The sequence below is a fragment of the Eucyclogobius newberryi genome, unplaced genomic scaffold (genome assembly GCF_026437365.1).
Source record: "Eucyclogobius newberryi isolate DKJ021-1_F unplaced genomic scaffold, fEucNew1.0.hap1 SCAF_3, whole genome shotgun sequence".
Taxonomy (NCBI): domain Eukaryota; kingdom Metazoa; phylum Chordata; class Actinopteri; order Gobiiformes; family Gobiidae; genus Eucyclogobius; species Eucyclogobius newberryi.
In genome coordinates, this window is record NW_027315945.1 from 25328752 (window position 1) to 25343487 (window position 14736).

The window sequence follows — 14736 nt, forward strand, 5'->3', positions numbered from 1 at the left end:
TGTAATCGTGATGGACATTTAGGCTTGAATGAGTGATTGACTGGTGGATTCAACCAATTACAACGAAGAGTGGACTTTCAGAATGTTTACCTCTTCAAGGCAATAAAAATATACTAACTTTACATTCTTACTGACTTATCCATCTTGTGCATTAGGTCACACATTTACTCCACAGCTTCCTGTCTCTTGCCAAATCTCTACTTTTTAGCATTTACAGGGGTTATTGTCCCATCATTTTCAGTTTCTACAGAACATTGCAAATTTATTTTCTGGAATATCGCCCACACCCAATTAGTTATCATTAATTGAACTTTTGGAGTAAAGTAAATTGTTTTGTTTTTTAAATATTTATTTTTAAGAAATGGAAAAAACAAATATAACTTTTAGTACAAAAGCATGAAAACAACTGGTAATATTAGGAATAGATAATCAGCTATATTTGTTCTACTTGTGTACTACCACAAGGTACCTCAGATAATCATTTTGGTGTGATTTTGCCGACATGTGTGTCTTAGAAATCGCAGTTGTCAAATGGCCTTCTGCTGCTTCTTGAGCCAAACTCGGCTCTTCAGCGCTCTGTCAAAAAGCTGTTCACTTGACTCGGACTAGTGCTGGCCCTGTCATATCATGTACCGCAGATAGTGACCTCACTCCCATTACTCACTGCTGACACCGCTCTGACAGCATAGTAATGGTGTGTCCGCGCGATGCTTTGATGGCATAACAAACTCCATCCTGCAGACGTCAAACAGTGAAAGGGAAAGTGAGGATAAGAACAATGACAATCTAATGGCTTCTATCAGCGTAATGGTTTAAAGAGCTGCTGTTACAACAAGCCACATGGCCGTGGACTGTCTGTACTCAGTTAGTGCGTTTACTGATGACTCTCACTACACTCTTTGTCCATTTAAAATTGATAGTGATTGTAGCAGTTTTCTTTTGTCTGTGTCTGTCCCAAGTCTGAGAAAATAAAGACAGTTGAGCTAGTAATGGCATATACGTACAGTCCAACCGCGTCATATAATAACGCTGCTTTGTGTAATAGTTATTCAAAATGTAAATCAATTGCAGCTTCATAGTGTAATAAAAACACTCTGCTTTACTCTAAAAACCTACTTTAAATCTGTTCTAAAGAAACAGCAGTGGCTCATCGGAAGGTTTATTTTCTGATAATCTGATTAATCCTGTCTCTAGCCATAATCCCAACTCAGTGTTTGAACTATAAAGGTAAATGACCAGGAAGTAGGTTGGTATTTTCTTGGTAACGATATAGAAAATATAAAATACATTTATCTCTTGCAAAGTTGTCTTTTCAAACCTTTAAATTCAATTACTACCATTACTATTACTGTTCGGTAAAGTAGAGTACAACCCCGTTTTCTTTGTTGTTGCAAAGTATTGCATTTTAATAGAAAGAAGCTACACCCTGAATTGTAGAATACTTTTCTCAATATGTTATACGTGTGGTTTATTACATAATTGTCACAAAAATAGTTTTGTTATTGCAAGCTGTGTATGACATGAAAACCTCAAATATAAGTAGTCAATTATTTTACATTAGAGTGTGAGTTTTTGTAAAGTGTTGCTAATTACTGATTCAGCTGAAAGTACTGAAAATACTATTCAGAGTTATGGAAACAGTTGAAGTACATTTACATTGTATTCAAATAATATCCTCTTATTGCCTTCTGCCTCTTGTTTGATTTGCGTTTTTATTTAATTTAATTTGTATTATTACAATTGTTGTTGTCTTTGTAGTTGTTGTAGTTTTTGTAGTTGTTGTTGTTGTTAATGGAATGCTGTCAAATCCAGTTATAATGTGCTCATGGTGTGCATAACAGTTATGGTCTATGGTCTCTTATCTTTTATTATTACTTACTATTCAGAATTGCCGTTGGGTGAGATTGTGTAGCAAAATATGTAAGTCAAGTGGCTGTAAACCCACAATGATATCTATTTCTGGAGTGATGGTCTGATTTCTTAATAAGACTGTTATAAATCCCTCTCTCCCCCACTTCCCTCCTAAAAGGATCCTCATAATGTCTACATTGATGCGAATCTAGTCCGCAGATTACATGCCCAAATCGCTATATAACCATTTCAGTGGCCCATAGAGGAATCTTAATGAATAAAACATTTCTTCGAAGATCTCTTTCGACATCTTCTATGCACATACCCACAGTTATAGTTTTGATTCCGAGCACATTTTAAGACGAGTTTCCAGTGGTTGCTGCCTGTTCGGAAAATCTCAGCAGATGAAGCCTTAATTAAACACTGAAGGCAATGTTTAGTTTGAGAGTAAACTTTGTGCACAGTTTGTAATGAGAAGAGAAAACTAATAACGCAGCCAAACAGGCATAAAAGGGTCAAAAACGGTGCAAATTAAAAACGTAACTCAAAGAATTTTTTTTTGAGGGGCTTTTTGAGCTGAAATTGAAAAGGAAAAAAGGCGTCTTCAGCCCCCACTGGTCGTCTGCACTTGAGGCTTCAATTCAGCCTTCGATAAAGAATGCAAGCGCTGACAGCCATAGAACTGGGGGCAAAGAAAAGGCAAATGAAAGCGGTACAAAAAAGAGGTGGGGCCCTGGTGATGTCGAGCGCCCTGAAAGGTGGAACCAAGACATAAGAGAGGCGTATCCCGCAGTAAAAGAGATTAGTCACAGCAGTGAACTTGAATGATTTTCATGCTTTGCATCTGCATTCCATTTCCAACATATCACGTTCTGAGCTTACGACTCACGGGAATCATAATATCATTCATATAAAAATAAAAATTAATACAAAAAACCAGCAACAGCAAAAATAGTAATGCACACACAAGATAAAGAATGCTGGGAAAATAAGTAATATTCCAGGATTTTCTATAGTAGTTTAAGATGTATTTTTTATTTTTTTAACTTGACAACATATGAAAGAGCCTTTATTCCAGGACTAAAAATGTCTGTTCTATATCTTTGTGAGGTATAGAAGACGTTTTTGGTCTCATTTTTGAAATTTTCCATTGATAGTCCACCTTTTTTTTGAGTCTCTTATGACAAATCCATTTCACCTGTATAATCCTTTCTTTGAATAGATAATAGCTTTGAAAGTCATCTATACACCGTTTTTTGCTTGTTAAATGTGTGTATTTCTCAGATTTAAAAGGAAAGTCGATAGATGTGACACCGTGTTACGTAAAAGTCCCGTCTGCTTTTTGATATTTGTAAATTGAGTGTTCTAAAATACCTCTCCATTTGCTTTGACAGTGCCCCCATCGCCCATCGCACCACCTCAACTGCTGCGGGCCGGCTCCACTTACCTGATCATTCAGCTGAACACAAATTCCATTCTGGGAGATGGTCCTATTATCAGGAAAGAGATTGAGTACCGAGCCAGCCAGTCGCCCTGGTCTGAGGTTCACGGAGTCAACATGGTCACCTACAAACTGTGGCACCTGGATCCAGACACGGAGTACCACATCAGCGTTCTGCTCACCCGGCCTGGAGAGGGAGGCACCGGACCCCCAGGACCCCCTCTGGTGAGCAGGACTAAGTGTGCAGGTGAGTGTCCTCTACATCTCGACGCCAGGAGAATAATGCTTTTTAATAGTTCTTGTGCACCAGTCAAGGGTTGCTCTGTTGTGAAGTGAAGTGCCTTTTCTCTTTTTCATGTCTGGTTGTGGATTGGATTTGCTCGGTAGCGTCAAGTGCTCAAAGTGCATTAGAATGACATGTAAGGATTTTTATTGCCAATAGGCGCACACAACAGAACCAATAACTAAGTTCCCATAATCTCCCAGTCCCTATTAAGTCAGAGGAACTACCTAGTGCACCTTGCTCACATTCAAACAGCAAAAATGGCTTAAAGTGTATGTACATAATGTGTGGAGTTGGAAAAACAAACATCTTTCATTAACAATAAAACACTATTCCTACTATTCTGGATTTTACTCACTAATTAAGAATTTAGATTTACATTTACAGTTCCCAAATAATTTCTCCCATCGCTCAAAATGTTTGTCTAAGTTTGAAAATTTATATTTCACAATAAAAGTGTAAATGTAAGTGTAAAAGTGCATGTGCTTGAGCAACCAAAACGTTCCTGGTCTGAAAGTACCTGGCCCAGAGCTAAAAAAATCCCCAAATGCAAATCAATGCATCAATGAAAAAGAGATTCAGGACTTAGTGTGACTTTCCTGCAAAAATGCCTGGAGCCTTTTAGAAAATGATAAATTACTTTGTTCTTGTAGTAAATTTCCGTTTTGGCTTCCACTGTATATAGAGCTGTGCAATTAACCTAATTTCAATTGAGATTCTATCATTTCTAATCAATTCAATTTATTTTTGTAACGCCCAAAATCACAACAGCAGTTGGCTCCGTGGGCTTTCCAAAATATTTGATTTAACCAACAGAAGGTTAGAGAATTAAACTGATGAGACAATCAGAAGCTGAATAAACAAAGTTCACAGGAATTTAGCAAATGGATAACTGCCCCGGCATCTCCTGTCCTTAGACCTCTCGGTGAGGAAAAACTACAAGACACCCTGTGGGGAAAAGTAAAAACCTCGAGGAGAACCACAGTGAAGGAGAGATCCTACTCCCACAGATGGTCCAGGAGTCAGGACTGATGCACCTCCATTTGCAGATGGACACTGGAGCCAGAAACACTCACAGAGAGGGTGAGAGAGGGTGAAAGAGGGTGAGAGAGGGTGAGAGAGGGTGAGAGAGGATGAGAGAGGATGAGAGAGGGTGAAAGAGAGTGAGAGAGGGTGAGAGAGGGTGCGAGAGAGTGAGAGAGGATGAGAGAGGATGAGAGAGGGTGAAAGAGAGTGAGGGAGGGTGAGAGAGGGTGAGAGAGAGTGAGAGAGGGTGAGAGAGGGTGCGAGAGAGTGAGAGAGGGTGAGAGAGAGTGAGGGAGGGTGAGAGAGAGTGAGGGAGGGTGAGAGAGAGTGAGAGAGGGTGAGAGAAGGTGCGAGAGAGTGAGAGAGGGTGAGAGAGAGTGAGGGAGGGTGAGAGAGAGTGAGGGAGGGTGAGAGAGGGTGAGGAAGGGTGAGAGAAGGTCAGAGAGGATGAGAGAGGGTGAGAGAGGGCGAGGGGGGTGAGAGAGGGTGAGAGAGAGTGAGGGAGGGTGAGAGAGGGTGCGAGAGAGTGAGAGAGGGTGAGAGAGGGTGAGAGAGAGTGAGGGAGGGTGAGAGAGAGTGAGAGAGGGTGAGAGAGGGTGCGAGAGAGTGAGAGAGGGTGAGAGAGAGTGAGGGAGGGTGAGAGAGAGTGAGGGAGGGTGAGAGAGAGTGAGAGAGGGTGAGAGAGGGTGAGAGAGGGTGCGAGAGAGTGAGAGAGGGTGAGAGAGAGTGAGGGAGGGTGAGAGAGAGTGAGGGAGGGTGAGAGAGAGTGAGAGAGGGTGAGAGAGGGTGAGAGAGGGTGAGAGAGGGTGCGAGAGAGTGAGAGAGGGTGAGAGAGAGTGAGGGAGGGTGAGAGAGAGTGAGGGAGGGTGAGAGAGAGTGAGAGAGGGTGAGAGAGGGTGCGAGAGAGTGAGAGAGGGTGAGAGAGAGTGAGGGAGGGTGAGAGAGAGTGAGGGAGGGTGAGAGAGAGTGAGGGAGGGTGAGAGAGGGTGAGAGAGGGTGAGAGAGGGTGCGAGAGAGTGAGAGAGGGTGAGAGAGGGTGCGAGAGAGTGAGAGAGGGTGAGAGAGAGTGAGGGAGGGTGAGAGAGAGTGAGGGAGGGTGAGAGAGAGTGAGAGAGGGTGAGAGAGGGTGAGAGAGGGTGAGAGAGGGTGCGAGAGAGTGAGAGAGGGTGAGAGAGAGTGAGGGAGGGTGAGAGAGAGTGAGGGAGGGTGAGAGAGAGTGAGAGAGGGTGAGAGAGGGTGCGAGAGAGTGAGAGAGGGTGAGAGAGAGTGAGGGAGGGTGAGAGAGAGTGAGGGAGGGTGAGAGAGAGTGAGGGAGGGTGAGAGAGAGTGAGAGAGGGTGAGGAAGGGTGAGAGAAGGTCAGAGAGGATGAGAGAGGGTGAGAGAGGGCGAGGGGGGTGAGAGAGGGTGAGAGAGAGTGAGGGAGGGTGAGAGAAGGTCAGAGAGGATGAGAGAAAAAATTGAGATTGATCAATATGAGGACACAAATCTTGTTACATGTTTTGTCATATCGCTCGGCCCTAGCACTATACCATGGACAGGATATGACCACGAGCATTAGCTTAACTATTCAAATATTAAAAGATGGATGTCTTGGATGTCACTTGGTGAAGCAGCTACAGGTGACACACATGGAACGTGAAACGCAGTGTGTTTAGTCCAGCGGTTGTTTTGGTTTTAATAGCATAGTAACAGCACTAAATGCATCACACTGTGTTTTAAACGGTGTTATCAAGGCGTTTGTCACATCTCCAGTTATAATCAAGTAGACATTATTCTTTGCTTGTATAAATTGCAGCATTTGAAAGTTTTCTCTTTTCTCTTATACCTGTTTTTATGTTTGAGTATACTTTCGCTGTGGAGAGTGTTTCCTAAAAAACAGACTCCACACTTTGTGCTTATGGGAATTACTGTGAACATTGTGTAGGAGATGCAGCACCCCAGAGTCCTGGGAAGTGAAGAGCAGCATGTTGAACACCTGGCTTTGTTGTAAAAAAACACCAGCACGCAGCATATTGGCTTCAGTACTGCAGTTCAAATCCCCACATGCACTTTATTTTACTAATGCAATATATTTATTCAGTTATTCACTTTGTCCTCATGCGTGGCTGAAGCATATTTAGCTGCTTTAGGCGTAATGTGTTGTATTCTGGACAATTACCAGTTAATCACACAAGTAACCATTGATTCTATTTAATTTAAGTGGAATACAGTTGTCTTCTGCTTGGCATTAAGACTGTGCCTAATGGGAATGGGTTTGAAATGGAGCGGCCGCAGGGTGTCATTTCAGATAGTCATGTACTTGAGCTACATCTGTCAGGATAATCTGTTCAAGTATAAACTGAGACATGTACTTGGGCACTTCATTTAAAAAGCCATTTTACTATTATCGAGATGCTGCGAACTTTGGAGCTGAGGACAGAGGGGGGACGATTATTTGGTGCCATTTATTGCCCAATTGGACTGATTGGCATTTTAGAGAGCGCAGGATAAACTGTGCATTTATGAGGCAAACAAAACATTCCCAAACATGGTATCGCAGATGCAAAATCATTACTAATTGCTTTTTGGCATATGTTTATTCCTTAGCAAATAATTGGCGCAAATGTTACGGACTTGTTTATTGGCAATTTTCTCAAAAGTTAATGTTTACAAGCTGTCCAAATTTCAGAATGCTTTTGAGACCCAGGGCAACGGAGAAGTCAAACCACTTTTTGCTATCAAATATATGTGGACAACACGCACGCACGCACACACGCACGCACACACGCACGCACACACACACACACACACACACACACAAACACAGCATCACAGTCTCCTGCATGTGCACCGTCCCACAAAATTGAAAGCATTGTGTTACCCAGAGGCACGCTGTGGTTTGTGTCTGCCACAGTTATCACTCTTTCTATGCCCAGTGGTCTTGTCGCGCAGCACAACATCCCCATGCTCTCCAATGACATATTAAAGCTACTCTCTGTTTCAACTGCCAGACACTGCTCATTCATCAGCCACGCAGCCCTCCTCGAATCCCTGCACACATCGCGAAACTCAAAATCACAACAAAAGGCACGGAAGTCGATACGAGTAGTACACTTATCTCTGCAAATACAAGGAGTTGGCGAGTAGGAGAAGGGAAGAATTAAAATGCAGAGAAATTGCCTTCACTGTTTGTATCCGCGTTTGTGAACGTCTCTGTAAACTTGTGACTTTAATCGTGTATTTGCATTTCAACCACTGTGACTTTAGCTTATTATTCAACAGTGTGGGAGAGGTTGTACTCCTGTCTGCTCGAGAGTTAAACAGGGCATTTGGATGCATATAGTTCAATAAAGAGCGAGTGTAGGTGAAATTATTAGTTGCGCTTGTAGCATCATGTTTTTTCCCTCCTTGAATGCGTTATGAAGGCATGATACATTAATATTTTGTAGCTTTTACCTTGCTGTCAGGTGCACACTTATTCTACCAGAGCTTATTATTGTGTTCGAATCATTTGCAACAACACGCACGTTCACCTGGAGCAGCTCATCTCTGCGACTCTCCTCAGCACCTGGTACCCAGCCCTCCCTGACCCTGCCTCCACACCATCTGGTCCACAAAGGCCCTACTGACCTTTTTTTCCTCTGCTGTGTACGCCTGTCCCACTTGCCGTTAGCCCAATTTGTTTTAGGCACAAGGAAATATCAAGTATATGGCAAGAATCCAGCAAGCAGAAGGGTTTTCTGGATCAGCGAAAACCAAAGAGAATTATTCTCTATCATGACTTCTGTGGTCACTTCTTCCTCCCAAATGTGTCGGCCTTGATAACTGGTTTTGCTATACACAAACTTGGTGCTGTCCTTGTGTGGCGGCTGTAAAACTAATGGCCGTGAATGTGAACATGCTCTCTGCCCGGCTACAATGGCCATCTAGGTGTGCTTGATGAGCCATTGCTGTGATTATCAGCACGCTGCATTAGCACAGCTTGAGGCCCCTCAAGTAAATCACAGAGGAGAGGCGAACATTTGTTCTGCAGGTGGTCCCCAAACTATGTTAATGGGCCTCCACCTGCCGCTGGGTCACTGATCCTTCTGGAAAGCTCCTGCATGCGACGCTCCGCTCCTGTTAAAGACAGCCAGCAGTGAAGTCGGACTAAAATTAGGAGAATTAGTAGCTCAAGTGGTGCACCTCTGTTGACATGTCATTTATCATGTCTTCCTCTCTGCACGTTTGGGTGGCTTGGATTTATGTCCTGGCCATGTTTTCATTTGCACATGGGTCCAGACAAGCTTTTTTGAATAAATCTGTTTTCCCCACTGACACAGGCACAAGCATGGTTTTCAGATAATAAACTCAAACCTGTCACTTCCCGTGTCCAATCTCGGCAAATCAGAGAGGAGTTTAGGGATTTCAATGACTGCGGGTGCTGGAAACAGGATGCCATGGGCTACAGACAAATCAGATTAGTCCAGCCGAGGCTGGCACAGGCGTCCGTTTTGAGGAGAGCCACAAAGGCACACTGTGGTGGGACCCGCTAAATACCCCTCTTTATAACACTAGTCTGGGCTATTGAGTGATAATTTGTAGTTGCCTTTTGGTAATTAATATATATAGTTTTCTCCTTTTTTATGCTTGACTTAAATAAACCACATCCATGATGATATGATGATGCAAAAACTGTGTATTGTGCGTGTTTTATTACAGCAAAGCAGAAACTTATTAAAAGTTACTTTGCATTCTGCACTTTTCATATATTTTTTTGCAGAATTTGTGTTGTAATGCAATAACCCTGCTCTGTGGTGCATTAAGTACTTATAGTGCTTTGGCCCCTAATCCGAAAGTCCCAGTTGTGTGCGTGTGTGTGTGTGCGTGTGTGCGTGTGTGTGTGTGTGTGTGCGTGCGTGTGTGCGTGTGTGCGTGTGTGTGCGTGTGCGTGTGTGTGTGTGTGTGTGCGTGTGTGTGTGTGTGCGTGTGTGTGTGTGTGCGTGTGTGTGTGTGTGCGTGTGTGTGTGTGTGTGCGTGTGTGTGTGTGTGTGTGTGTGTGTGCGTGTGTGTGTGTGTGTGCGTGTGTGTGTGTGTGTGCGTGTGTGTGTGTGTGTGCGTGTGTGTGTGTGTGTGTGCGTGTGTGTGTGTGTGTGTGTGTGCGTGTGTGTGTGTGTGCGTGTGTGTGCGTGTGTGTGTGTGTGTGTGTGTGTGCGTGTGTGTGTGTGTGTGTGTGCGTGTGTGTGTGTGTGTGTGTGTGTGTATATAGCCACTGAAGAGATGAAGACCTTGGCCAATAACCTCTAACTTCACTGATCTGCGCTGTTCTCATCTCTCTGCTGTCACTCCCTACCTCCCCACCTCATTACTCAACCTGCCCTATTAAAAGCATAACGATACAGTACCGCATGTAGCATATTACTCGACAAAATGGCATTGATTGTGTTAATAATGGCCACTGATAAATGCCTTCATTGACACAGAGGACGCCCTTGGCTTAAACTCTAGTTTTTTAGATGTCCTCTGGAACACTGGCTCGCTTGTGCATCTCTCCAAAGAGCTTTTGTGGCCCCTGCATTAAGAGGCAGAGCTGTAGTTTGAGTCAGATGAAGTTGGGGTTAACTTGGCACTGACCAGAATTAACTGTTTGCTAAAAATACGAGCGTTGCCAAGCCGATGACCCGTTAGTAAAAGTGACCAGTGGAAGCGGATGCCATCTTTACTGTACACGGATCACGGCTCAGGGCAAATAACTGTAACTACTGGAGAGTCAATTTGCCTTCCGCCGCTGAGGGTTGGAGCTGGTGGGAGTGTGATACAGAGCAGAAGTAGACGGTCCCATTAATTAGCACGATTGGCATGAGCTAGTACGTCGCCATAGGGAGTGTGGGTGTGTTGTGCTGGCAGAGAGACGCCGACCTCTGTGTCATAGTGGGGAAATTTGGCAGTCGCTCTGAGGGTAACTACAGAAAAATTGCCAGTCCAGTCCTGGGACACTTCTAATGGTTTTAAATAACTGGCAGGATTATTATGTAGCTGATCACCGGCCCACATATTTTTGGAATATGCAATTAGTTCCGTTGGAAACTCTCCTACACTATATTCTAATGTATTTTAATCAGTTGACTTCTTCAGCATTGTGAAAAATCTTTGCTTCACTTTGCGTTAATGAGCATTTAATGGATACTGACAAATTGGAAATGCTTTCGGTGGTTCCCACAGTGGTGGTTATGACCCCTCAGATGGTTGTAAGGCACTGAGCTGGGGGGCAAGCTATGTTGAAAACAGTTTATAATAGTGAAATAAGGTTAAATAACACTTAAATAATAATGATAAAGCTCACCATTCAAAGGATAAATGTTTGTTTGGTAATTTTTCAACATTTATTGCCCAGAACCACAATATAAAATGTAATTTGCGTTGTTCACTTCACCTGATCATGGTAAAAAATATTATTTCTGATATTTTATGATGACCTACATTTCTTTTTCTTTTGTTTTTTAGAACCCATGCGTGCACTGAAAGGACCCACAGCTTCAGACATCCAGTCCAGACAGCTGACACTGCAGTGGGAAAGTTTGGCGTTCAACCTGACACGCTGCCACACCTACTCAGTGTCCCTGTGCTACCGCTACACGACTGCGGGGGGCGGCGGCGGGCACAACACCACGGTGAGGGAGTGCCTGGCGGTGGAGCACAACACGTCGCACTTCACTCTGCGGGACCTGCCACCCTACCACAGCATCCACGTCCGCCTGTCACTGACCAACCCCGAGGGCAAGAAGGAGGGCAGAGAGGTCACCTTCCTGACCGAGGAGGACAGTAAGTCTCCTGAGTGTCCTACTCAAGGCCATGTCAGCAGGGTAGAGAGACGGAGGCCATCGCTCAACTAAAACGTGTTCACAGTTTGCGAAAAGCATGACCTAATCTAGTATAATTCATTTGGTATGGGTAGTAGTGCTGAGTTAAAATAGCATTTAATTGATCTAATGTTTGTGGAAAGAAAGAGTGCAAGAGAGGCAGTGGCTTAGTGGTTAGGCGCTCACCCAACAACCTGGAGGTCAGCAGTTTAAACCTGTGTCCTGAATGTGAAGTAAATGTTTTTGCAAATCCTGTGGCAAAAACTAAGAACCACTTAATGCTTTGAGCCCAGTTTAGTCCTAATGTACACTTGGTTTGGCCTTGTTCTCGTTCTGCTTCAGTCCTGGTCTAGTCCTGGTTTAGTTCCTGCTTTGATCTCAGTGTTGTTGTGTTGTGTGTGCATGTTTGAACACACTAAAACAATACAGGATTGTATTGTTTGCCAGCTTTTGTACGTTGCAATAGTGGTAGTAACTTAATACGATACTGTATATAGACCTTTTCTTGTGCACAGCCCATTGTGCATGCAGTCTGTTGTTTACCGTACTAGACTATTCATACTAACAGACGGCCCTTTGTGTGTCAATTAATGATTAATGTTTTTTTTCCCCTTGCTTCTTATTGTGAAAAATAAATAACGAGTGATTGTCCTTTTGACTGACGTTTGTAACAAAATACCCTTTCATTTTTGTGTGAATAAATAATAGTCTTTGATAAAATTGCTTCATCAAAACTCCCAGGCAACCTTAGCAGTATTTGCGCTTAGTTTGAATCTACTATTATTCTTTTGAGCTTTAGAACAGTATTTCAGCCGGTGTATAAATCAATTCGTCCATGAAAAATGAAATCAAAACAAACCAGATTTTTTTACTGAGCGGCTATACATGCAGTGAGTGATGGCCAAGTGAAAGTACGGGAGCAAAATGAAGGATTTATTTTACAAAAGTGATAAAGTAAGCCAATGCATATTTATATACTGTACCTACAGCACACGTCAATTATAATCACTTTCTACAAAAGCCTTAATAAGCAACTTTGTCCCCTCACTTTATGTAGCAATATCAGTTGACTCAGCTTTTTGGCTTTTTCCTGGGGCCAGATTTTCACATAACACGCTGTTTCTCTCAACAGCAGTCACCAGGAGGACCACCGCTGCATCAAAGCGCGGCCATAAAAACTCTTGCCTAGAATTTTGAGACAATCCAATTGTCATTCAAGTCGAGGATCTGACAGATTCATCAAACTCCTTTTGCCTTTGCAGATATAAAACTGTAATGGTGTTTTCCTGCCGCTGCCTCTTGTCTCTCTTGTATTGTGGTTATATAATTGATGTAGTTCATAAATTAGCTGCGCTCTTATGTGAAGCTCTCCGCCTGCCACTCCCGGGCTGTCTGAAGCGTGTCTCTCGAGGTGCATTGTTCTGAGCCCATCTGACATTCATTTCTGTGATATTGACAGTTGAGGCTCACCGCGGGATTAGCACTTCAGTTTTCCAACAAATGTTTGCGCTGACAATTTCTTATAGTTCCCGGAGGCATCGCGCCGGAGTCGCTCACCTTCACCCCTCTGGACGACATGGTCTTCCTCAAGTGGGAGGAGCCTGTGGAACCCAACGGCCTCATCACGCAGTATGAGGTGAGCTCTGATGCTACTCTCAAATATGAACATCGCAACATTTAGCAATAAGAGTGTGTTCATGTATATGTTTTAGTACTATTAGCTTAATAATCTATTTAAGTTAGTGATTAAGTTTAAAAATAGTTCAAGATTAAGATTAGAAAATGGGGTAAGGTTAGGAGAAAAAAAACTAACTTGCACAAACCATCTACTTAGGCCCATGGTAACACTTTGGCCCTTTAAAGTGTTATTTTTTACTTCAGAACTTCTATAGACTATAAAAACTCCTGCCAAGGACACAATAAACAGATACCTTTGGAGCATACTTCTGGTGAAAGGAAAAAAGGCCATTACAAAGAAATGGATGACACAAACTGAATCAACAGTCAAGGACTGACATAGCAATGGAAATCAAATGTATGTCTTTTGTCACTCTCTCTGCCCGTGTTCTGTTTTTTTGTGTTTTTCGGTTTCTGTTTATAGATTTAAAAACTGAAAAGAAAGAGACAGAAAGTGTTAAATTTGGTCCAGGACAGGATGTCGAGTTTAGTAAGAGCAAACTACTTTGATTTACGTCACGCTGAGCAGACTGTGCATAGTAGGTAGACAGACTAAACCAGTCTGCTTCACTATACAGCACAATAATACTGAAATTAAAGGCTAGATCTCTTTGTTAACGACTAGAAAAGTATAGGTGCATAAGAGGAGATGCTCATCAAGGACCGGGGCCAAATGACATGGACATTGATAGATAAACTCTGTCCATGTCAAAATAAACTACATAGATCTCAATATATGGACCTTTTTCCGCTAAAACAGTTCAAATTTGGCACTCAAAGGACAAATAGCCCATGCGGTCTCTCCTGGGTTAGACAATCTTCTCTGTGAATTATATTAGAAGACATTTCGCATACACTTGTCTTAGTCCCAAATGCCCTTATAAATTGACACAGTTGCGTCAGTAAAGATAGAAGCTGTAGGTTTAGAGAAAGTTTATTTGGGTCACCTAGAATGAAAGACTACACGCCTTTTACCTCATACAACACTCTTCCAAAACCTGCTTATCTGAACGAGGCAATTTTGATCTGATGAAGGCGCTATGGTTGCTATGGTCAGTAATTCAAGTACTTAGTAAGTAAGTTTTGACGTTTGAGTAATGTCTTCACTACTCTAGTCTGTTCGGAGGCCGTGGAACGACTGCCCAGCATGCCTCTCTTACGTTCCCTCGCCTCAAGGATATCATTAAATGGGATTTGTGGTCTGACATATGAAGTGGAGGCTGCACAAGGTTTTTGCTCAGTAGTGTGTTGATCTCTCTCAGCGGACGGACAAAGTGTTGACAGAGAGAGCGCTGGTTAAATCCCTCCTCCTTTATGAAGATTAAACCAAAGACCACTCTGCCCGAACCCCTGTTATCTGGACCACCCCCTGCTGCTGCGTGCGCTGTCGTTTTAGAGCCGATGATTAGAAGGTGTTTGCTAAGTTCGTTGGAGAGATTTAGGAATCAAACATTTCTCGTCAGCTATTATATGTTACGGCAAGAAATACTCACTGAAGCCAAAGCTTTTCATGTCTATTTCATGTCTAAGTCAAGCATTGAAAGTGATTCTTAAGATATGTTTTGTTAGGTAATCTTCCAGTATTATCAGGTTCTATTCTTCTTACTAATGACTGCACAGTATTTAAGTGCATGGTTTT

General features: G+C 42.9%; 1 protein-coding gene across 4 annotated transcripts in view; it reads left to right on the top strand.

The window, feature by feature from the left end:
* ptprub (protein tyrosine phosphatase receptor type Ub) overlaps nt 1-14736 on the top strand; it is a 192457-nt gene that overhangs the window by 125936 nt on the left and 51785 nt on the right. For all 4 annotated transcript variants that reach the window (XM_072461221.1, XM_072461222.1, XM_072461223.1 and 1 more), the window contains exons 7-9: nt 3246-3539; nt 11065-11382; nt 12947-13056. In XM_072461221.1, coding sequence (XP_072317322.1) covers nt 3246-3539; nt 11065-11382; nt 12947-13056 — 722 coding nt within the window. The remainder of the gene's footprint in view (nt 1-3245; nt 3540-11064; nt 11383-12946; nt 13057-14736) is intronic.